Source organism: Mus caroli, unplaced genomic scaffold (genome assembly GCF_978045245.1).
Source record: "Mus caroli unplaced genomic scaffold, Mus_caroli_1 scaffold_12, whole genome shotgun sequence".
Classification (NCBI taxonomy): domain Eukaryota; kingdom Metazoa; phylum Chordata; class Mammalia; order Rodentia; family Muridae; genus Mus; species Mus caroli.
In genome coordinates this window covers 121,003,072-121,029,400 of record NW_028227267.1, presented here as the reverse complement: position 1 = coordinate 121,029,400, position 26,329 = coordinate 121,003,072, and the positions used below count along the sequence as shown (strand labels likewise).

At 36.4% G+C, this 26,329-nt stretch overlaps 1 protein-coding gene and 1 non-coding gene across 2 annotated transcripts in view; both read right to left on the bottom strand.

The window, feature by feature from the left end:
- The window catches only part of Itgbl1 (integrin subunit beta like 1), a 261,464-nt gene that overhangs the window by 16,364 nt on the left and 218,771 nt on the right, over positions 1-26,329 (bottom strand). The window contains exon 8 of the mRNA XM_021181852.3: positions 3,530-3,646. Coding sequence (XP_021037511.1) covers positions 3,530-3,646 — 117 coding nt within the window. The remainder of the gene's footprint in view (positions 1-3,529; positions 3,647-26,329) is intronic.
- LOC115029315 (small nucleolar RNA SNORA17) lies at positions 23,539-23,666 on the bottom strand. The gene has a single exon (XR_003834888.1). It is a non-coding gene; the product is annotated as a small nucleolar RNA SNORA17 (small nucleolar RNA).

The following is a 26,329-nucleotide window of genomic DNA, read 5'->3' as shown; positions in this document are numbered from 1 at the left end:
TATTAATACAACTGGTTCAGGTACAAATGTCTTCTATAATGGAGAGTCTCCTTCATTTTAAGATGAGTCAAGAAATAGAAAATCATGAAATTAAAACAGCCAAGGTCAGTATAATCTCTTCCATAAAGCATAATCAGAAAATAGAGAAATTAAAAACCACATTAATTTCATTCACCTCTTCAATGAAACCACTACATGAAGGTCAGTGCAAAGCTAAGATATGAAGCATTGTTCACCTTTCTAGTGGCACTTAAAATGAACTATATATTGTTTGCACTAATCCTCGTTTTGTTTCAGACTTACTTATTTCTAAGTTTATTTACAGCTCCAATCTCACTGAATACAGAGTGATGGGATCACATATGTGCAATGGTAGAAAACACCATGGTTCAGATTTGTAGACCCAGCTAAGGTCAAAGAATGTCATTATTTTCTTTCATTTTTTAGCTTTCACATTCTAAACTCTTACATGGTCTCTTCAGTACCATATTCTGTTCATTTTACTCTTTTTTGTTACCAATATTGATGATTTAAGACTATCTGGCATAGTGTTGAAAAGTTCTTTTGTTTTTGTTTGTTTTTCTGAGTACAAGAAAGATATGATATGTCTTATATAAATATATACATGTTAGGTTTGATTTGACATGAAAAGGTATTGAGTTCAGTATTAATGGGTCAATTATATTCAAATGAATTGTGTTTGAACAAAAAATAATAATAAAACAAAGTTGTGTGTTGAGTAGTCATTGAAAAAAATTGTGGCCAAAGGAAGAATCTAATTCCACACTTATCCTAAGTCTGATGATTCTGCATTTGTTAATTCAGTGTTCAGGGTGGTCTTATATAACATAGCTGCCATATATACAAAGGACTGACTATATGTTGGCCTTCATATTTGGGGTATGTTATTAGTCAAAACACCAATGATGGATAGTTAGTTATATCTAATGGTTTTTGCTCTTTATTCTTACTTAAAACATGACCAAGCCATTATAAAAAAGATCCCTCCCTGAAAGAACTGTCTCTAACTTAGCAATAGGACTCTGAGATGTGTAATGCTGTGGAGTACCCTTGCGCTGGGTGCAAGATTGTGGCAGAGAATCAGGCCCTGAACTGTGAGCTGAATAGTTGACAGATAGCCCAGGTGAAAGGGGAAGTAACCACCACACTTGGCATTACTTATACTGAGTGGGGACTCCAGTAAGAAGTCTAAATGTGTATAAAGGTCTCCTAGAGTGAACCACAGTTGTAGCAGGATAGGGCAGATCAGCATACGTATAGATATGTCTATTCTATTGTATATGAATACATATATAAATGTCTATATGTATGTCTATTCTATTGCTATATACTCTACAAGGAATTATGAACTGAATGATTAACAAATCTTGAGAACGTTCAACAAATGAGAATATGCTCAATGGTCTCCTACACTCCTCAGAGAAGAAACACAAACCATCTGGCATAAAAGTTGTGTTCTTTTGAAGTATATGGTGTTAGCTATGACAGATACCCACTGACATTCTTTCATCCTTATTTCTTTTGTTGAATTTTGCTTCCTGAAGGTTTCTTTCAGCCATGGGAGCTGATCACATACCTGTGAGTCATGCTGATGTAGTAAGAAGACAAATGCTAGAAGCAGGCATTGGGGAACAATTTATGGATGAGAATTTTGTTTGCATAAATTTAGAACTTCATTTTTTTTGTTGTTTTGTTTTTCGAGACAGGGTTTCTCTGTGTAGCTCTGGCTGTCCTGGAACTCACTCTGTAGACCAGGCTGTCCTGGAACTCAGAAATCCACCTGCCTCTGCCTCCTGAGTGCTGGGATTAAAGGCATGCGCCACCACTGCCCGGCAGAACTTCATTTTTTATGTTAGAATGAATTTCTAGTTGAACCTATATGTAATTCTAATCAAGTAGCTTTTATCAAATGCTTTTTCTTCCTTAACACAACTTTCAGTTCTCATTACCTTTTTCAACAACCAACCACTCAATATATTTCTTAGAACTTGTTCTAAGCTCTGAGACAACTCCATTTCTCCTTGATCTTGGAAGGATTTCCGCTCTGGTTTGTACATGGGCATTTTACTAATGTAGATCATGGAAGTCTATTCTCTTGGAAACAGAGTCAACTTTGTGAAGATGGACAATACCAAAGGGTGTTCACATGCAATCCTAAGAATTTTTCAAGCAAAACCCTCTACAGGTTGTCTCATTCACCCAATTAGCATTTGCTCTTGTATGACAGGTAAAAAATTCTGTTTTAGTTTTTGATAAAAATGTTCATGGAGGAAAAATACATAATTTAATGTACATAGAGATTTAATAGGTTTCTACCAAATCAAACACTTCAAATAAGTTATCCAATTATTTTGGGCAAGGAGCTTCATGTTAGGTTAACATTGAATACCAGAGAGGAAAGGACAACAAACATGACCAGACCATTGTGAGAAGATCCCAGTCTGCAGGCACTGTCCCTAACTGACAAGATTATGATAATAAGAGTAGTAAGGCCCATATAGAACTTTCTAGATACTAGCTACACTATACACACATGCACACACACACACACATGCACACACACACACATGCATATACACACACACACACACACACACACACACACACATACACACACATACACATGTAAAATTGTAAGTGTCTCAGAGGTTACAGAACGTAGAGGTGATCAACATATATAAGAAGGTAGATGTGAACCTATAAAGATATACAGATGTGTAGTGATGATAGAGTGAGAAGAGAGTTGCCAGATGAAGATCAAAAGGTACCACCAACATGATTCTTAATAATACAAAGCATTTCAAGACTTTCAGGACTAGCATAATTCAGATCCATATGCCTGCTCCTGGATGGTGCTCATCTCAGCATTTCATCTCCTGGACTTTCATCTTCTCATTTCACTTTTCCATCTACCCTTGCTCTGCCTTTTTCTTTATATGGATAATTAATTTTCAGGGGACTTTTGGCATCCAAGAACAAGGCAAGAAGTTGAGTTTCTACCTCTTGTGATTCTGTAGTTGAACTTAAACTGTAATCTTTCCCAAGTTTCTGGGTGATATTTCATTTCTCCCTCAGTGTTTCTGAGTGAAATAATAGACATCATGAATAGATGTCGGCTTGCATGGAAGCCTTTTGCTTGCCACCATCTAGCATAGAACTTAGAAACTGATTTAGACAGTCTTTTCACATATCCACAAGTCAAGTGTTCTTGTTTATAGAAATGGTAATAAAGTTATATTGCTTTTATATGTAATGGTGTATTATTTTTGTATGTTTTTCTAATTGAATATTTTATTTATTTATGTTTCAAATGCTATCCCCTTTCCCAGTTTCCTCTCTGCAAACCCCCATCCCATTCCCCCTTACCCTGGTGCTATGAGGGTACTGCACCACCCACTACTACCTCAAACAGTGTATGCCTTATTTTTTTTTTTTTTGAACAGCAACTTTAAATAGTCTAAACAATGACGAAGGGCAAATGAAGTAAAGCTGAGAGAACAGCTACTACCTCCGCAGACCACACCATCCAGGTCTTCGCAGCGCCGGTCATCACACTCACAGGTCTTGCCATAGACTCTGCTGTCCCCAGGAGGGTAACAAGTACATCTGCCACATTCGCATCTGCCTACAAGGTAACCAGAGAGAGCAGGGAGAGGACTGTCAGCCTGAGCAGGGTCTTCAGGGAAACAAGCACATTCAAAACCCAAATATCCCAAAGTGTTCAGCAAATACTTTCTCAACCTTCCCTACGACACACTGAAATTCAAACACACATGCCAAGAAAACAGGGAATGGAAAGGACAGTGGCTGGCTCAGAAGTTGGCCATTTTTTATGACACTTTTTAATCAACCCTGAAGGATGAAACTATTTATTACCTAGTTCAAATGTGCCATTAAAAAATAATTACATCACATCAAAGTATCATATATAATATACATAAAATATTCATATATAATCAGTACATATTTTCATTTAATTTAAAATACTTCAGTTATTTAAAACTTCTTTTAATTGGAGATAAAGTGACACATGAGAAAAAAAGTAATCATATGTATATTTCTGTTTGATAATTCAGTGATTATTTCTGGCTGATTTTCTAGTTCATAAAATTCATCTTACTATGAAACATACATCAAAAACCATGACCTTCAAATAGTTAGCCCTAAAACTCAAACTACAAACATATTGCAGAATGAGTTTGATTCCTGCTTAGACAAGTCCCTCAGCTAGTGAGATGAAAATTGCTCTCATTATTTTTTCAGCTGTACCTAGATGCTGATCATTGATCTCTTGCTTTGTCTCATTTTATTTTTATAATACTACATATTGACTACCACATTAAGCTCATTTGACAAGACAAGAAGTTGAAATTTCATTGAAGCTAAATAGTTATTTATAGTTAAGATTAGAATCAAAATTCACATCCATTCTCACTGACCTCAGAGCTTGTTCACCTATTAAGTCATATTGTATCTTAATATGGCATCAAGAGACTGCACAGGAAGAAACTTCCTTTTGTTTGAGAAATCAGACTTGTTTGCCAGAAATTCATCTGGTGACAGTGCTTCAAGACAGCTGTTACTCCTAGTCATTAGCCTGGCTATCATAATTACACACCCACTGATATGATCCTATGATGCTTCAGGGCTGCATTTGACCCAGCAATGCTGTTGCTGTATTTGTATCTTGTTAAAGAAATTCAGTATTGGCAGTGATGGGGGAAAAACATTAGTATTTAGAATCATACAGTCTCAGAGCTGAAATTACAGATGATCTAATTTTCAGTGATTCAGTGTTCTGGCAGGAGGTATGGGGTCAGTGTTGCCTTAGAATACTATCAACAATGAGACACTTTCAACAAGTTTTTTTTCCCCTCTCTCTATCCTGTCTTCTAAACAACTCCTATTTTTACTTGAGAGTAGTTGCAACTTTAACAACAGAGAAGGATCTCTTCCTCAATGAAAGTCCTTCTTGGCCATTGGTGACCAGAATGGTGACATAGGAAAACCTCTTGCTAGAGATCTGATTCTTAAGCATGGGTCTAAGATCCAAGATGAATCAGAGAGCTTAGCCTAGCCCACAACTCCAGCAACCTGTGTCCTGGATGTTCCTGTCATCCAGGCTGGTACAGAGGCTGATGATGTGACCATGAACTTTTTATAAAATATATTTTCTGGGTTTGGTGGTTGTATATGGGATGGATCCCTGGGTGGGGAAGTCTCTGGATGGTCTTTCATTCTGTCTCAGCACTGAACTTTGTCTCTGTAAATCCTTCCATGGGTATTTTGTTCCCCATTCTAAGAAGGAGCAAAGTGTCCACACTTTGGTCTTCCTTCTTCTTGAGTTTCATGTGTGTTGCAAATTGTATCTTGGGTATCCTAAGTTTTGGGGCTAATATCTGCTTATCAGTGAGTGCATATCACATATGTCAGCAAGATTTTGCTGATAGGACCATGACATATCTCTCTCTTGTGCGGCTATGCCAGTGCCTGGCAAATACAGAAGTGGATGTTCACAGTCATCTTTTGGATGGAACACAGGGCCCCTAATGAAGGAACTAGAGAAAGTAGCCAAAAAGATAAAGGGGTCTGCAACCTTATAGGAGGAACAACAATATGAACTAACCAATACCCACAAGAGCTGTGTCTCTAGTTGCATATGTAGCAGAAGAGGCCATCAGTGGGAGGAGAGGCCCTTGGTATTGCAAAGATCATAATGCCCCAGTACAGGTGAATGCCAGGAAACAGGAGTGGGTGGGTTGAGGAACATGGTGGGGAGAGGGTATAGGGGGCTTTGGGGATAGCATTTGAAATGCAAATGAAGAAAATATCTAATAAAGCATGCCTTAAATTTAAAAATTAAAAAAAAATGTATTTTCTCCCATTTGTAAAGCACATCGTCAATGGTGGCTATTCACTGAAGACACAGGCATCTCTTATATAGCCTATTTCATCCTAATCGTGTACTTTATACAATCTCCTCTATTAAATCCCACCAATGGTTAGAAGCCAGTGGAATTATAAGCTCTCTATGGCACCATCTTTTCTCTCATGCTTGGTTATATGGCAGAATTGCTCCTTGACACCCATCTAGTATATCTTCACTATTAAAGCACTAAGTACAATTCTATACTAGATAATCAATACTTAAATCCTATCAAAACAGTGAGATCTTCCCAGTTCAAAGTACCGGTGAGTTTTTGATTGTGTTGGCAATTAGCAAAGGTCTCAGCTACTGAAATAGAAAGAATATATGAATATATATATGCATAATTGAAAAAAATGATTGAAAAAGAAAATGGATTTAATTTATTCTTTTATTTAAAAATGATACTACTTTACAAATTCTTCTAAAGTTTTGAAGATATGAATGTGATTTCATCAACTATTATAAAATTAAAATTATCATAAATAAGAACTAAAGAGAATAATAACATGTCTAGTTCTAGTAAGTGCTCTTTGTAACATATTGTCAATAAAAACAATAAATTCAATCAATGCTCAAATAAAAGTAAACAAATATTTAGTTTATAAAAAATGCTTATGTGATGAGAAACTATTTTAGTGAATAAAAATCAGTATTATCCTACCAAAACTTTATATTTAAAGTATATTCTATACTAATTTGGATTAACTACTCTTATATGTAAATAGCATAGAAAGTTATTATTAACATTGACAACAAGCCAGTCTAGTAATACTATCTATAAAAGACAGTAATGCCACCTGTTCAGTGTTTTAAGGCTTACTAAACATTAGTAAAGAATAATAATGAAAGAAGGAAGATATCTGAGAGTTCAGATAAAAATAGAGTTTATGCATTTCACATCTAACATAGAAAACCCAGAAACAGTCTAATTCAGGCATTGAAAAGATGCACCGTACATAGTTCTATGTATAGCTAATCATTTAAAAGATTTAAATATATCTCATTTAAATTAAATCTTAACTTAGACTGTTTTGCTTAAGGTTCCTGATTAAATATAGGAATATTTTTCCAAAAAAGAGCCAAGTCTACATTTTCTGCTTCTCTAAACAGGTTGTCTCATTATACAAAATATTGACTACAAATAAGATAGTTGGAAAAGGTGCATATTACCAAATACTAAATATTTTTGGATCATCTTTTCAGACTCTAAAATGATTATTAGTATGAAGCTAATTTGATTAATATTTGTATATGGAAAGTCAAATACTTTCACTAGTTGCTTTATTAAAGAGAGAAAGCTGAATTTTTCTAGAACTTTTTTTCTCTTTAGGTCCAACTTTAAATAAAACTATCTCAAAAACCTTAAAACAATCATTAGTAAAGGAAGCTTAAAATTTCACATTGCTATGAATATTTCTGACCATTTTAGATGTGACAAGCTATTTGTCATAAGCTCTGTTCTATGCTTATCAAAGAATCAACACTATCATATTACTTTGTACCCATTCCTAGTCCTGTCTACATAAATCCTCACATACTCTCTCACAGGCAAATGCATGGCTTTTAAAAAAAACCATGGTCTTATGTGGATCCCCAGAGAAACTGGAGTGGGGGCTGTCTCTAAAGCTATTGTTTTATCTTTGGAATCTGTTCCCCAACAGGGCTGCATTGTTTGGCCTCAGTGGGAGAGGATGCTCCTAACCCTGCAGAAACTTGATATGCCTAGGCTGGAGGGTACCTGGTGGGGCACCCTCTCAGATAAGAGAGAAGTAGAGGGGGAGAGACTCTGTGAAGGGGGGCCTGGGAGAGGGCAGAAATGGGATGTAAATAAATAAAATAATTTATAACGAACAAAAAAATCACGGTCTTTGAAAACACGACATCATGCTTTTCTCTGAAAATAAGTAGGTTGTGGGAAGGAAGGAATATCAAAGTCAGAAGGATAAACCAATATCTTCCTAACAGGAGAATGTAAACCTGGTGATTGTGGTTGGGAGGAATATGTAGGAGCTTTAAGAAAATATAAATGAGTGAGAAATAGGAAGCATCCTAGGCTGGAAATGAGCAATTCAGCAGTACAAGGCAGAGCAAGAATCTCAAAAGAGATTCTTGTTCTTGTAATTCCATTCTCATCATGACCTGCTGCAATCCTCTTGACATACCACTAATTAGCAATCTCTTTCAGTGACCAAACTAGTTCCTTTCCTGAATCATTTTGTACTGTAGCTCAGAAGTCATAGAGAGTTAGCTCTCCTTTTTCTCTTCTGTTAGGTTTTTCCTGTTTTGCCCAGTGTATCCTGGTAGCTTTTCTTCTTTATACAGATGATGAATCTTGGAATGTATTGAAATCCATTCTTTGAAATGTCTTTCTTCTGTATGTTCCCAAATACCATCTCTCCCTCTATATTTTAAAACTATCTCACATGAAGAACTTATATGACATGGAACTAGACCCTGCCCCTGTGAAGAATCTTATATCCCTTGATAAAACAATAATTTGATTAGTTATATAAAATGACCCACTAAAACTAAATAATTTCCTACATCATGGTTAATAAGGAGTATCATAGTTAATACGGAGTAATCAAAATCAAAGATCAGACAGAAACATGCTTGTTATAGTGAAAGAATAAAACGTAAAAACAAAATTCTAGGCCTTTGGGCCCAGGCTTGGGAGTGGGGCCTTTGTGGCTCAGTGCTCTGAGGTGTGCTGGTCATAAAACAGATAGTGACATTCCTCCACCTACCCGCTTCCTGGGTTCAAAGAGTGTTCATTCAAAGAAAGTCACCCTGACCCACCCTGACCATTGCTGGAACCAGCTATGCAAATGTGCTATCTTTAGGGGCTCCGTATCCAGGGATCCATCCCATAATCAGCTTCTAAACGCTGACACCATTGCATACACTAGAAAGATTTTGCTGAAAGGACCCAAATATAGCTGTCTCTTGTGAGACGATGCCGGGGCCTAGCAAACACAGGAGTGGATGTTCACAGTCAGCTATTGGATGTATCACAGGGCTCCCAATGGAGAAGCTAGAGAAAGTACCCAAGGAGCTAAAGGGATCTGCAACCCTATTGTTGGAACAACATGATGTACTAACCAGAACCCCGGAGCTCTTGTCTCTAGCTGCATATGTATCGAAAGATGACCTAGTCGGCCATCAATGGAAAGAGAGGCCCATTGGACTTGCATACTTTATATGCCCCAATATAGGGGAATGCCAGGGCCAAAAGAATGGGAATGGGTGGGTAGGGAAGTGGGGGGCGCTATGGGGGACTTTTGGGATAGCATTGGAAATGTAATTGAGGAAAATATGTAATAAAATATTAAAAATTAAAAAAAAAAAGAAACTGTCTTGAGAAATAACCCTCACAATTACCAGGTATTCCTTGTGACACTTGTGACTTTGCACTTCCTTGTGACTCTTAACTGGTATTTTTGGTATTTTCCAACAACGCCCTCCCCACCTCCTTGAGTTGTGGTTTCTTCCTTTAAATACCCCCTTACTCAGCTACTCGGGGTGCCACGGTCCTCTACCCCTGCATGGTGTATGACCATGGGCCCGAGAGTGCTCTTGAATAAAAATTCTCTTGCAGTGTGCAGCAAGACCGTTTCTTGTGGGTGATTTTGGGTGTCGCCTCTCCTGAGTCAGAACGTGGGGGAGTCCTCACGTTATGGGTCTTTCAATAGCTCTTGTTATTAAAAGTGCAAGTGAAAAAATAAAATCAGAAAGAAAAGGAAATATTATCAAATGGTATGTTTATATATAAAAATAAAATTATAATTGCATTAGAATACAAAGAAATATGATAAAACATTTACTAAATTAGTAATTTTTTTGTATTCTAATAGTAACCAAACCTAGGACGTTGGAAATTGTCTTATATATAAGAATAGTAACACAAAATGAACACACTTAAACTGTATTAATGCATAGAGTTATCTTGAAGATCCAAAGAGTTTATCATTTTGTAAAGGAGATATTTAACTGCAGAATTGCAAGGAAGAAATTTCCATGAATAGGTTCATTTAATATAATACAAGTTTAAATGTGATAGATTTGTTTAAACACAAAATTATTCTCAAGTAAATATTCAGGTGTCCTATGAAACAGAATAGATAACTGTGTGTGCATGTATGCATCTTGTGAAAAGAGTAAATAGCTATAAGAATCATATGGCAGTATCAAATGATATATAATCTAAATTCAATGTCCCCCTACTGTAGTAAATAAACTATTAATATTGGAAAATTAAAAAAGAAAGAGGAAAACTAATAAAGAAAATTCATCACCTTGATAATAATTGCTTAATACTATCAATTAAACTTGAAGAACTCTAAGACTATTAAAAAATAAACATCACATCAGTTCTACTCAATTTCATGGTATGAAAGTAAAAAATACATGAGGAATACACACACACACACACACACTCACACACATACACACAAAACTCAAAATAAATAGTATTGCTTCATGGGATTGTAAAGGCATAAATATAATAATTTTGATTATGAACAGAGGATAAAGCATTCATAAAATTAAATTGAATATATTAGCTTAAAAACAAAATCTTTAAGTAATATTTTAAAAGTAAAGAAATAATACAACATTCAGTTACCTGGCAGTTGACTTATTCTTTTGATTTTATCGTAAACAAATCTTACCAGGCCTTCTATACATATTATAAACCAAGATACTTTTATGAATAAGAAGTAATAGCAATAAGAACACTTTTGAATAAGAAAGCAAAAAACCTTTTTCTAAGATGCTATGGCTTATTTAAAGGAAGTTGCATTTGAAAGAAAGAGGAAACCAACAGAAGCAGCACAAAGAATAGAGAGGCAAAGTTTAGAATATTGGACATTCTATTAGGATGAGGTGGCACTGTGGAGTATAAAGGAAAGATAACCTTCCACATGCATGGTGTGTGGACAAATGGCTATAAAAGAAAATATTAACAAATTAATTAGGAGCCCTATATTCACTTAAAAAATTGGTAGAGCAAAAGAGAACCCCAGAATGAGAGATATCAACAAAACCACAAATCAGACAACTGTCTCATATCCCTAATACACAGAGGATTCTAAAATGACACCCCACACATTAAACATGTGGACAACTGAGATGAAAGAGCACATGTGCAAGTTGGAAGTTGGCATGGACAATAAATACATGAAAAGAACCTTCTCTTACTTAAACTGGACTTCAATGATGTTCCACCACAGACCAGTCATGTTAACAAGAACTTAAAAACAAGCAGCAAGCACTGGAAATGACTTTTATAGCTGTCTCTTGTGAGACTATGCCGGGACCTAGCAAACACAGAAGTGGATGCTCACAGTCAGCTACTGGATGGATCACAGGGCCCCAATGGAGGAGCTAGAGAATGTAACCAAGGAGCTAAAGGGATCTGCAACCCTATAGGTGGAACAACAATATGACCCCCCTCCCCTGCCAGGAGCTCGTGTCTCTAGTTGCATATGTATCAGAAGATGGCCTAGCCAGCCATCAGCGCAAAGGGAGGCCCATTGGTCGTGCAAACTTTATATGTACAGGGGAACGCCAGGGCCAAGAAGTGGGAGTGGGTGGGTGGGGGAGTGGGTGGGGGAGCGTGTGGAGGACTTTTGGGATAGCATTGGAAATGTAAATGAAATAAATACCTAATTTTAAAAAAAAGGAAAATTAAAGTCTTGAACAGAGGATGCTGGTATAGACAGGTAGAATATTGGGGTTGTTTGACCTTATTGAGTAGGATTGATATGAAGATTTCAGAAACCAGTAATTTGATTCTTGGTTATATTAGAGAAAAAAACACATCTTTGCACCAGAGGATATTTCAGAACATCCTCCCTTACGATATCAAAGGAGAAATATCCCAAATATTCTATAACTATAGACCATTTACACACCTTAAATATAACACCACAGAGAAATTAATATGAAATAATGATAGATGCAATATATGAATCTTCTCTTTTCATTTTAGTTTTCAAAAAGTACTTGTGGGTGTGTGCATGTATTTCTCTATGTGTATATTCACACACACACACACACACACACAAATGCAAGTGTCCATAGAGACCAGAGGGATCAGAGTCTGCAGCAGCTGGAGTTATAGACAGTAGTTGTGAGCTACCTGGTGTGAGTGCTGAGAACCTCATACCTTGTATCCTTTGCAGGAACAATAAGTAAACATCACAACTAGCATCAGGTAACTTAAGAATCTTTAAAGCAAGAGGTCACTTATAAAAATCACACATACACTTTGATGCGGTCTTTTCCAAACAAGCAAGTCTAAATAATACAGTACTTAAATACAGACTTAGGAGGAAAACTTGAATGAAAGCACACTTGTGATGACTCTAAAAGAAATACCATCTTCTCAGAGGAGGAAGCACGTTGCTGAGGAGCAGAGGAAAAGGACTCAATAGCATGCAAGCATTATTGTATTTCCAGTCTTAAGTGTGTAATTATACTAATTCACAGTCCCTTAAGTAAATGTCATATAACTTATGGGATTAATATTTCATTTTTAAATTATAAAATTACCTTTTTATTTTAAGAGTAAGACTGACTGCATTTGTGCATGTTTAAAACACACGAACTTGGTAGAAGTCCACTTAGAGACTAGAAGAGAGCATCAGTTCTTCTGCAACTAGATATGCAAATAGTTTTTGATCTGTGGGTGCCCAGAACCAAACCCAGATTCTCTGCAAAAGTAGCAAATTTTTTTTTAATTAGGTATTTTCTTCACTTAAATTTCCAATGCTATCCCAAAAGTCCCTCAGATCCTCCCCCCTCCCACTCCCCTACCCACCCACTCCCACTTCTTGGCCCTGGCGTTCCCCTGTACTGAGGCATATAAAGTTCGCAAGACCAAGGGGCCTCTCTTTCCAATGATGGCCGACTAGCCCATCTTCTGATACATATGCAGCTAGAGACACGAGCTCTGGGGGGTACGGATCCATCTCTCCATGTGCCTTCCCCCAGCCTTGAGCGGGCTGAATGAGACCTGTTTCTGCCATAGTCCACTAGACCACCTAGGGTGGTGTCTTCTGACCTAGGTAAAGTCCTAGGTAAAGTATATTGTGTGCCACATCTGCAGCTTCCTGCAAGAAGCTAGCTGCTGGGCAGCTGAACTTGCTTTCCTGAAAAGATCCTGACAAAGCAACGAAATCCTGGCAAAGTGGGGGTTGGGTCTCCCCCCCTTTAAATTCAAGACCCTACAGTTAAAAGATTGAGCCTTGATCAGAGAACTCTCCATCCTTCCCATCCATCCCCAGCTTTCCTTTCAGGAACCCAGTAACCTGTGGCTGCTGGAGGCAACATCTCCAGCCTTTAATAGGTTAGTTTTAAAAGTTTATTTCAGCCTAAGTCGTTTTCTTAGTTAGGGTTTTACTGCCGTGAACAGACACCATGACCAAGGCAAGTCTTATAAAAACAACATTTAATTGGGGCTGGCTTACAGGTTCAGAAGTTCAGTCCATTATCATCAAGGTGGGAGCATGGCAGTATCCAGGCAGGCATGGTGCAGGCAGAGCTGAGAGTTCTATGTCCTCATCCAAAGGCTGCTAGTGGAAGACTGACTTCCAGGCAACTAGGGTGAGGATCTTATACCCACACCCACAGTGACACACCCATTCCAACCAGGTCATACCTATTCCAACAAGGCCACACCTTCAGATGGTGCCACTCCCTGGTCCAAGGATATACAAACCATCACAGTCGTCTTTCAGCCTAAGTCGCTGAAATGTTCAGTTCTTTTATTGAATATTCTTTAACTAAAATCAATTAATTCAGAAGATTCACCATGTAAAAGTTTGAATCACAAAATATTGAGAGAAGAATAGTATGGAATTTTCCTAAACATTAGATAGAGAAAGCTGTTCCAAACATGACATGCATAGATTTCCACACCAGAAAGGTAAAGGAAAGTATTGATAAATTGGAATATTTAAATGCCATTACTTTATTTAAAGCAAACAATAACATAAGGAAGAAAGTTGTATAAATAAAGCACACACTAAATTAGCATCCTGCAAGGTAAACATTAAGTATATTACAAATATGTACATATACATGGTGTCATGAACATACACATAAGATCAAACTAAATGATGACTAGTGAACAAAAGAAGGGGACATTCAGCAGAAATATTTCCCACTGTTGAAAATGGAGAGATGTCTGGAAATATTGCTCTTGAAAAGTTCACCTCAGAAGTTAGTAGTCTAAAACTTGCATAAGGCTGACTGTGAAATTATGAAAGCAAATTTTGTTTCTCAGCCTATAGTCCCTCATCCTTTCTTCTTTTCCCTCTTCCTCCTCTGCAATTCCTTTTGATTCTCTGTTCTCTTCCTTGCTCCTAGCACCCACACACTTGTGCATCCAAACCCACACACAATTTCTACTGGTTTTGTGTGATTAGCATTATATTCCTTAAGACAGTATGACATAAAGAACACACACGACCTTTTTCAAGGATGGGCTCAACAAGACTCAATCAACACTCTTGAATATCAGTATTCATACCATTACAACTCTGTTGTTAGGGTAACACACAACAAGAATATCAACTAATATGCCAGCTACAATATTAAAAAGGATGTTTAAATACCATTAGTAATCAGGGAATAAAGGTAATGTGTATGAGTAGGCATACTCTACAGGGCTAACAAAAGTTTCTTTTAATGCAGGGTTGAGTTTTTCAGTGCTGAGTCAAGTGCTAGGAGGCGACACAATTAAAAATGTATTAGATATAAATAGACGTAGAGCTAGAGATAGACATAGATAGATGGCAGATGATTGATAGATGATAGGTAGATGAGAAAGAGAGAGAGAGAGAGAGAGAGAGAGAGAGAGAGAGAGAGAGAGAGAGAGATTATGTGCTGCTGTGTGTGTAGGTAGATATGACCCCGTGAGTGCAGGTAATTGTAGAAATCATAACAGGCCATTGCATCTCCTGCAGTTGGAGTTTACAGACACTTGTGAGTCCCCCCAACAGTCACACATTTTAACTTTAAATAGGACTGGATTTTGATCTTGACATATCTGCCAGCAAACATAATTATTTTGAAGAGGAAGTTAGACCTCATTCATCACCATTTTCAAAATGGGCACATTACCCAGAATTACTGTGAAAGCTAAAAGATGTAATGAATACAAAGGTACAAAGGACATTTCCAATGATATGTGCCCAGTACATGTTCCACAGACATCACACATTGTCATTATATTCCAGTACCACTACCACTGCATATACCTTTAATAATAAAACATGTTGGGGGCACATACTTCATTTACTTAAATATAATTTGCCCACTTTTTTCCCTCACTTCATTTTTCAATTAAATCAACCAAAATTTGTACTTCCTGCTCTAGAATGAGATTATTTAAGAAGAGGTCCCTTATGCTGACAGCACCTGCCAGGATGGTAACATCAAGCACACTGTTTATGACCTTATTTTTCTCCTTTTATAAAATAGTGTAAACCATGCTTGCAGTACATTCTCAATAGTTGGAGAGTAATTAGAGGCTCACATAAAACAGAAAAGAGATTAGCACTTTACTAACATAGTCCTGCTTTGCCTAAAATAATAGGTTTACCATAGCAACCTGATTGCACTAGAAAAAGTGCCTGCCAAATACATCCTAAGTTCCCTTGAAATTTCTATGAGATGAAATTAAGCATCTGAGAACTATAATATTCTGTACCATTTCATCTAAGTACAAATATTTTTTTTCTGGGTAAATGAAGTAGTCTTGCCTCTGAGATTTGAAGGTGAAATAGTACTTCTGCCTTTCATTTCAAAACAGGCAGAAAAAGCCTTTGAATACCACCCACATTGACATCACACATCAAATTTTACACGAGGAAATTACTCCTGATTTTAAAGTATAAACAATGGCAGTCCTTCTATTTGGACATTCATCTTAGAACAAGATAATGAAGTTGCCATGGAGTCATGTGAAGAAATTAGACATCTTAATAAATGTTGTACTAATAGGATTTTCTGTGTCTTCCCTAAACTCTTTAAAATTGAAAATGGAAAAGGAATAATAGACCTTACTCACGTTGCTTTTTTTTTTTTTTTTTGGTAGCAAGAAAAACATCACAGGGCCAATCATCTAGCCCTCCAAAGGAGGCTATCTCATTTCTTCAACCTTATATAGTTTCTAAAAATAGCAAAATATTATTTAAGCCTCATTATTTTTCTAACTAAAACCTTAGATATTGGGTAGAAATATCTCACTCACACAAAGGTACCTCAAAACTTGCAGGTGCAAGGTTAAAATGTCAGGTTAAAATGTGATTAAATCAGGAAATGTGGACTTTAATCAAGAAGTGTAACTCACCATGAAGCAACCTGTAAAATTAAAATTGGAACTGTCATTGTCCAGAAGGAGTATTCTATATTCTGTTCACTAAAGGACAGAAGCCACTTGGTTAGCAGGCAAGGCAGTGGTATAATTTAGGTAAGGTGAGAACCTTAACATAATAAACTAGCTGCTTGGAAGATGGCTATTATTTAAGGGGTATTTGTGTAAGAGACGGTAAATGTCAGTGCCAGCTGGTGGAGGATATCCTACAGGTGGTAAGATGTAACCAAGTGACATTTCTGATCCTAATCAGTAATTGCCAGGCACTGGCAGAGACTCTCAGGAGACAGCTATATCAGGCTCCTGTCAGCAAGTACTTGTTGGCATCCACAATAGAGTCTGGGTTTGGTAATGGTATATGGGATGGATCCCAGGGTGGGACAGGAACCTGATAACCTTAAATTTAAGGACATAGTTGATTTGCATTCAGGCCTTCAGATGGGAAACAGTGTTGGTATGTTGGCCGAGAAGGACCTTGCACTATTTCAGATAAGTTCTCACATCTCCCTCACCAAAGAAAGTGCATGGCCATTTCCTTGAAAAGAAAGGGAATTTAGGATCCCATTATATTATAAGATTAACTATACTATGTGCATCATTCACATTTTCTAAAAAAAAAAAAAATCACAGGATTTAATATCCGAAAATAAAATTAAAACAAGAAAAACCAGAACAAATTATATGGAAACATGGTTTCTTCAAGTGCCTATGTCATTTTTTGAAGTGTAATGTATTCTTTGAAGTGACAGGAAGTCAGAAGGAAATAATGACATTGATTCCCAAGTAAAAACAGTTTCTTTCACCTGATGCTTATCAAAATGAATGGTCCATTCACTCTAAATAATGGCACTAACATCATCCTGTAAAAGAGTTTAGAAAATGAAATGAGTATATTAAAAGAGAACAAAGAAAGGCTAAATGCCCATATGCTTTACAATATAAGATGACTTTGAAGTTATATTCCTTCTGGCTCAACATCCAAATCCTTAGCCACAATGCCAAATAGAGATGTGACTTTATCTGTGAGGTTTTTAATAGTTGTCATTTTAAAAATAACATTAAGATAGATTGCAACAAAATATGTAATATTTACATTTTAGCTTCTAGCAACTCAAAACTCACATAATACGCTATATCTAAGATACCTGCAATACTGTTCTCATAGGAAGTAATGCAATTCTTTAGAATTCTCAGATTCAAGATCTGAGATGAAATAAGAGAGATACAACAAACCTTTGAAAAGGTTGTCCAGAAGGTAAAAGCCTGCACAGGTGCTTCAAGCATTGTAAGTAGAAAAGATACAGCTGTGTCTATTTGAGTAACCCAGAAGAAAGGGGCCTAAGACCAGCAATTTTACTCTCAAAATTAAGTGCTATCATTACCAAAAAGAGACTGATTCTGAACCTCAAGAGCACTTAGCATTTAGTAGAAATCACAGGCAGATTAGAGTAAAAGATTAACAGAGGCATGCAAAGGAAACAAATCACCAAGAGTCAAAGTCAGCAGAAACAGCAATCTTTCATTTCTACATGTTTACACGGGCTATTGACTAATAGTCTATCTTTTCAAATTTCTCTTGATAATGTTGTTTATACCATTTTATGCATTCTTTATAAACAAATAACTTGGTCATTTATAACCAGTAGCAATCTGTTGGTTTTATCTTTAGTCTTCTCTCTCCTTCCCCCTCCCCATCTGCCTTTCCCTCCCTCTCCTTCCCCTTCTCTCTTATTGGATCTCAGAAGTAGTATAAGAAGCAATCACTCTTTGGGCCTTCAGATGGTCATCTTCACCTAAAATGTTTCTCTTCATAAAGCAGGCAGAGCATTGTTTCTGGGTTGAAGAAAAGCCTCACTTTCTAAGGATCCTCATCAATATCTTGAGAGACTGTTAGATACAACAAGGGGAGAGACATGCTACTGCCATTCGATAGGTGACTGCCACTCAACATTCTACAATTAAAAGGGTGGTTCTTTCAGAGGTAACTGCCAGGCCCAAATATTAAACATCCTGCTGTTGGGGCACCCTGATACAAATGAGTATAGATTGTCTAAATTTATCCAGTAAGTGTTCAAAGAGGCAGGGTTATGTTTACTCTCTTTTTAACCCTCTTACCTAGAAGTCCAAATAGGTGAAATGTACACACACATATGCTCAAGTGAAACCTACCTCACATGCTCAAGTGAAACATACCTCACAAAGAGATTTCTTTGTCCTTTGAGATTAATCATTTTCACCCCCTCTAATAAGCACTTTTTCTATCCCTGTACTTAGTCCTCACTTTAGTGACAGGTAGTTATCATTGTGACGCTTAAGATAGAAATTTGGTAATTCTCTGGTCTAAGAAGTATCAACAGATCTGAAATGGTTTTTATTGTTTCAAAGTTCATTTAATATAAAATATTTATTAATATACTCTTATATATTAACTATATACATATATGTATTAATCTAGACTTCCAATTTGTACCTTGAAATCAATGATTGATTATATCAGTAATCAACTATTTTATTCTATTCTTCAAAAATTCCATCTACTACTTACACACACACACACACACACACACACAAATACAAACTCAACAAAATAAACAGGTAAATGAACAAAAATTGTGTTGGTCAACTACTCTTGAACATGAAGCCTGTCCTATACTATTTGATAAATCCAATGTCACACCATTGGAGAAAACTGATTTTCCCTTTCTCAGAATGTATAAATGACAGTTCAGTTCAAAATTATTATGAACCCAATATATAAAAACTATAAGATCACTGAAACTGTAAAAACATACAAGAGTAAAGGCAGAATATTCTTCCAAATAAATTCTATTTCAGAGAAAAATACTGCTAATGTGTTAATGATTTTCTTTCTTGTCTTTTTATCTAGAACTACATATACAAATATTAGTAAATAATGCAGCATAAATTTACCTAAACTTGTGAAAACTGTTTTAGTGAGGAGTATTCTGAAGATCAATTTAAATAAATTCTTCAACTATTCCTCTTCATAACCAACTTGAGGCTTGACTTTACCTTCAAATATAGAAGTTTCTTAAAAGAATCAAGTAATTCTAGTGCCAGCCCAAACTCTGTTGCATACATCTGAGCCCTGCCTATCAACAGGATTTCAAGTACACATCAATTTACTTAATGCTTGATTTTCTTCCCCAGTGAAGAAAGAACACTGGTTTATTGACATATATCATCAAGTACATCATCTCTAGTATATGAACCTCTAGTCTCTATTTGGTGGCAGTTTTTAGAGAAGTTGTGGAACCTTGGTAGTACCATAACTACCACCAAGATGAAGCCTTGCTTTAGGAATTATGTAACCAGGGGTGGTTGTGAGTGTTTATGGTCTTGTCCAACTTCCTCTTCACTCTCTCTGCTTCCTGCTACTGCTCCTATCATTACGGACAGTTCCTCTGGAGCCTCATATAAAAATGAATACCTTTTCCCATGTGTCATGGTGTTTACCACAATAACAAAAAATTAACTGACATACTTCCCAACATGGCCCCATCCCAATAACATATCTTTTTTGTTAGTTATCGTTGTTGGTTGGTTGGTTGGTTGGTTGTTTTTGCTTGATAATATACTACTACTTTAAGTGTTGTTAAAGATGTAAAGTCTAATATGGACTTCCTAGTAAGAGAAATTGAGTTTGGGTTTACATTCATAAAAATATTAATAACCAGAGAGAAGGAGGATATTAAAGTTATCAGTGCTTCTTTCTGTTTATGCCAACTGGCTCTTGGTTTCTGTCTTGTGGTTTTTCTGTATTATCAATGTGATTACATATGTGAGAAAGAATTACAACAGGAATTTGCATCTCCCGAGGAAAAATTATTAGTGCATTAATTTGACTAAATTTATCTTGTCTACCACCTAGATTTTTGCTGTATTTACATAGACATGTCTAGCAACTGCTTTCTGCAATATGTCCACTCCTCCCACACAAGAAAACAGAAAAGAGAAAGAAAATACCTATTTTATGTCATTAGTACAGCTGGAATACAGCAGCAGTATGCTGACATTTCACATGCAAGGAAATCTTGGTGAACTTTCTCCTCTTTGGCAAGAACCCTTACCCTTTTGCTTTTGAACAAGCCCACTATTCATGCATCACTTGTGCTAAAATCATTTGCATAAATTCAAGTTCAAAGATTATATGAAGGAAATTTTTATGTATTCTACTTTGTGCATCATGCTTCCATCATCCCTGGAGCCCTACATGACATTTTTTTTTCAGTTTTGAAATTTTTTATTAAAATACAATGCATTATAAATTTTGGTGCATACCTACATGGCATTTTTAAAGTGAAATCTTTGTTTGACAGGTCACATTTAACCATATCCCTTTCTTGGAGCTTTGCTTTGCCTCTTGTTCTAAATCCAATCTAATTGCTTTGCAGAACCCTCCCAATCTCCTCCTGGTTTCATTCTTTCTCTCAAATTATTGCCTTTTACCAAGGCTTACTTACAACTTTACACAGTCCTTGGTTTCATCAAATCTCAGGACTCCCTATCTGTCTGCAACTCTCTTCCAGACTTGTACATGAGGTGTCTTATCAATTTGTGTCACAAGGAACTAAATCTTGATGACATATACCCACTCACTCTCTTAATAGCATACACTTGCTCACTCTACTAATTAAATTGGCCCTCAAAGCCCTTCCTCTTTTTTTTTATAATTATACTCATACAAACCTAATAACTCATATAGCCTCTATTTTTCTTTGATTCTAATTACCAAACCAAACTTTGAGCAAATTAGATCACAGGAAAATAAGAATTATAAGATTTGAACAACTCCCTATCTATGGTCCCCTTCCCGGACCTTCATTACATTCCTGATCCGGTGCTTTTTCCACGTTTGCATCACCATACACTATGATAGCCAGCGACCTTTCACAGGAAACAAAAATAGTCTACTGCACCTCCCCCATCGCTTTAAAACTTCTAGTAATCATCTTTAATTTAGAAAAGAAAAGACAATTTATTCTTCCAGACCCTATTTTGTTGCTCTGAGATTAAGGTCTGAACTCATCTTTCTCTACTTCTTGGCCTCAGCCTTTATGATCTTTTGACTGTTTAACCAATAATTATAAATGGACTCTTTGTACTTCATGTTATACACATTTAAAATTTAGAAACATCAAATATTATATATATATATATATATATATATATATATATATATATATATATGTACCTGAGGCTTCAGGTACATTTACTTTAACCAAAGAACATTTGGGCACTTGTTTTTTTTTTTAAACTTTTATTAGATATTTTCTTCATTTACATTTCAAATGCTATCCTGAAAGTCCCCTATATACTCCCCCCTCCCCCGGCCCCACCATGCTCCCCAGCCCATCCACTCTAATTTTTTAAGAAACTTGATACTTGGCTATGCCTGCCCATCAGAAGCCATGCAATTAACAAGACAAAACAAAACACACCACTATATAATCTCCTTCCCCTAGCACTCTCATTCTAACTCTCACTCTTTCTGGGGCAACAGACACTTCACTGCGCAGAGCAAACAAATCATCCTTCCTGGTAGGGAACAATTTGATAAGAGTGAGATCAAAGTGTAGAAGTGAGCTCTGGGTAATAAGTTTTCAGTTTCTTGAAACAAAGATCCTTCAATGAGTTGAAGCTGATTAAAGTAGGTGTGGCAGATGACCAGAATATGTAATCATTCCTAAACCTTCATAAACTTTAAGTTGAAAAGTTATAAAATTGAATTTGGATTTTTGCCAAAATTATCTTGGAAGCAATTTGGAGAATACATAGATCAAATCTCACAGGAGGTGCAGTGGAAAGGTTGACCTGGAGGACAAATTGTGATGTTCTTAGAGCCAGGAGACTGAGAGGCAAAGATCTGCAATGAGGTTGTGGCAGAGGTGGGCAGGAGATCAGACATTACCTCATTTGACTGAAAAAGACTGTGTCTAAACAAGTGCAGATGCCCATGAGAAATATCATCCACAAGGCCGCAACCTTGAAAATAATTTTTAAAAACTCTAATTCTAAAGGTAACCAAGATGGGCACTCTTAAGTTTCTGCCATCATTTTTTGAAGACTTTGCTTATATGAATGCCAAAGTCTAATATAGAAAAATAATCAAGAATACAAAAGTAAATATTTAATATAATTTCTTGCATATGCAAGCACCAACACAAGATTCTGATTCCAGTACTTTAATGAGCTCTTTCTTTAAATGAAACAAAGATACCTCCTGGAGTTCGGAATTGTCTCCCAGTTCACAATGAAAATATATATTAGGGAAACAGATGTTTTCAGATTTAAATTTCAATAAAAATTAAAAAAAAAACATAAACAACAGAAGTGAGCAGATGTTCAAAAGCCAACAATATCCTAAAATGGAAATTATCACTCTTATTAAGAGGAAAATATGTAAATCATAATTTTAGTCATGTTTCATTTTAAAGTCTTTAAATTTTGGATAGCTGTCTCATTTCTAATATGTTAATCTAAAGACATACACATTTATAATAGACACAGAAGACAAGTGCCAGGGCCAGCTCTCTCACATGCTGAATATCCTAAAGGCCAGTCAGTTTACTCATAACTCCTGAGATGTTCAAGACTGCTCTCTGGAGTACTAAAGCTGATTAGGTCAGCTCTCCTGCTCTCATGACTCCAGAGCTGGTTTTCCCATGATGTCCACTTGTGGTATAGGGCCACTTCTACACCACCCTCAGACACCCATAGGTCTCCAAGTGGCAGTGCAGACCAGGGATATCTGTCTGGCCTTTTGTGGGTTACACACCTCGGCCACTGACCGAGGGTCACAGACCCAGACGCCCCAGGTGTCAGCACAGGGCATGATCTCATCATGGTCCCAGGTGGCATCACCAGCTACTCGCATCAAGATTGTCCTTACTACCCTCAAATATTCAGTTCTGCCTCTTCATTGTGCATATATCCTTCTGTTTCTCTTCAATTTCTCCTCTACTTACTTGCTTTTCTTAGTGGTACCCAGGGTCTCTGAGTGTCTGGGGATACACCAGGAGTGAACTCAAGTGTGCTGTGCCATGCTCATGCATTATAGTACTGGGAAGGTATCATCTTGGGTATGATCTGCCCCTCTCCCAAGCATACATAGACTACTATCTCCCTGTCTGGGCCGCATGACATAGGTCTGATGGTCTTCTTGAGCTCACTTTTTCCTGGGAATAGTAGACTACTAATCATTGAGATATTCACAGGTCTGAACACTAAATATAGGCATAGCCTCTCTCTGTGTCATCTTCTGATACACTTGTGACATAGCAACCACACCTGCAACACTGCTAGGGCAGCTTCATTTCTTGTAAGAAAGCTTTTTAAATATTTATCATTAAATATGTGTATATTTTTAATGATTTTCTTCCCATGTGGTTAATTTTCTTTAAAATATAACTCTTGAGTTCTTCCTGCATTACCCAAATCTCATCCTATTCACATTGATTCTAAATATCTGTTGAAATTCTAAAGCTGACTGTTTGTTCAAATATTAATTGTGCACACATGATAATTAAAACATTTCAGAAACACATATGTCTGTTTCTAACATCTTAACAAGTCTTAGCAGTTTTTTGCCTTGTTTTTTTTTTTTTTCAACTTGTATTTAATGCTATTGAATGTAGGATACTGTAAGGACTCTGCATGATTCAATGATTCTCTTGCAATAATTGACCTCAGTCTATGGTAAACACCAAACTTAAGTCTAGATTTCCTCTGCCATCAACAAGTAGGTGAATGTAGCCAGACTGCTTTTGGAGCTGTCTCTGAATAGCAAGGTATCTTCAACTTCTTGGTCAATAGGATCCATATTCCTTCAAATTCAAATCTGATATTCAATTTTAGCTTCAAAGCTCACCAGATTACCCGATGTTCTAATAAACATGTTATTTACTTCTTCATTTTTAAAGATTCACTTATTTTTTTAGATTTATATGAGCATACTGCAGCTGTCTTCAGACACACACTAGAAGAGTGCATCATATCCCATTAAATATAGTTGTGAGCCACCATGTGGTTGCTGGGAATTGAACTCAGGACCTCTGGAAGAGCAGTCAGTGTTCTTAACCCATGAGCCATCTCTCCAGCCCTAGTTACTTCACCTTTGGATATTTGACTCTTTCTTATACTTTCCGGCTCAATGGACATGCTACCTCAAGTATTGGTAGTGAAGGCAACTTTTCCCTTGCTGGATCTTACTTTGTACAGAATAGAAGGGTGATAATTCCACTAGGGGGATCTGGAAACAAGGAGAGAAACTATGTGAACTGACTGGACTGAAAACAGAACACTTTAGAGCATGAGTGTAGCTCATATCTTTCACTGATCATTGGAAATTTTTTTTGTTTCATTTTAGGGTAGCTCAGCATCCAACTTTATTTGCAATCCAATAATATTTCCACATTAGAACTGAAAAGGAAAAAGACTAGGTATAAAATATTTATTTTAATATTTGACTAGTTAAAAGAAATTAATCTACTGGTTCACATAGTATAATTTTTATTATGGATATTTGGTTCACAATGCCACAAATAATTCAACAAACTAGAGTGTGTTCTTCATGGTTAATCTTTACTAACACTAAACTATTATAAAAAAATCATTCATCTCATTAATTTGTAAAACTTTAAATTGACCATGCTTGAGTCTGAGGCAGGAGGATGACTGGTTTTATGCCAGACTAACTCTTCTCAAACAAACAAGCAGATACCTACAACCATACCTCTAAATTTTTAAATAAATGGAGTTTTCACTTGAGTTAGTTATTTTTCAAAGCTCTCAAATAATTCTTAATGTATATCTTTTGTATAAGTTGCAGATATCTTCATATTAAGAACTATTTTAAATTAAATATTGCATAAACAATTATACTTTAAAGTGTGTTACCCTAGAGCCTTCTTCATGGAGAAACACAGCATAGAGGTATAAAGCAGGAAACCCAGTGGAAAACCCCACAAAGAATTCTTTTCATGACTGCCAATGGCTTATACCATGGTATATACAAAGAAACAGCAGAGGGCCCATGCCAAGGTGACACTTCAACTTCATGGAAAGTGGAGGCCACTATGGAGTCAACTCTGTTCACCTTCATCATACATACTCAGTTTCCACCACTTAATTATCTTACAGTGAAGAGAAATCTCAGCAATTAAAATAAGAATACAGAATTCATTTATGATGCTATCCTGAATTCATTTTCTTTTAGGCATTGTGTCAGGAAATACACAATATTTTATTTCTTGCTGTACTGATGTATACTTGCTGTATATATCAAAAAGTGAGCATGTTTATTTCCACACCTTGGTATATTCTGCTTCATTTCAGAGTTCCTGGGTTCAAATTTCCTGTTATACTTATAAAAAAGCTTTAAGGTTTTATCCTGATGCAGTTCATGAAAGATCCTGTAATATTAAGAAATTATTGCAGATAATTTTTCTGAGGAAGAGAGATATCCTCGGCACAACTATACATTAGGTCCCTTTATTTCCTAGGGTCCAAAATATTGTTTTATTCAAGTCCAAAATATACACAAAAAAACCCTGTATTGCAAAAACCTTGTGCACAGGGAGGTGGCAACCATTCTTCTGGACACAGCAGAAGTCAATGAGAAATTTATGTTCTTTGTGTACAAGGCAGATGAATATTACTTACTTACAGTATTTTACCTTTTCCTCCCCAAGACGTGCATATGAATCTAAGAACCCAGTATGATCCTTAGAATATGAGGGTAAATGTGTCCTCAGGCACACATTTTCACAGTCCTACCATAGAATACACATGCCTTACCAACACACAATCTTTTAATTAGATTTTTTTTATTTATATCTCAAATCCCCGTTCCTGATTTCCCCTCTGAAAACCCCCATCCCTCCCCACTCCCTCCTGGTCAACAACCCATCCACTCCTGTTTCCTGGCCCTGCCTTGGTCCTGTGAAGGTTCTATGCCCACATTGGAGACCAAG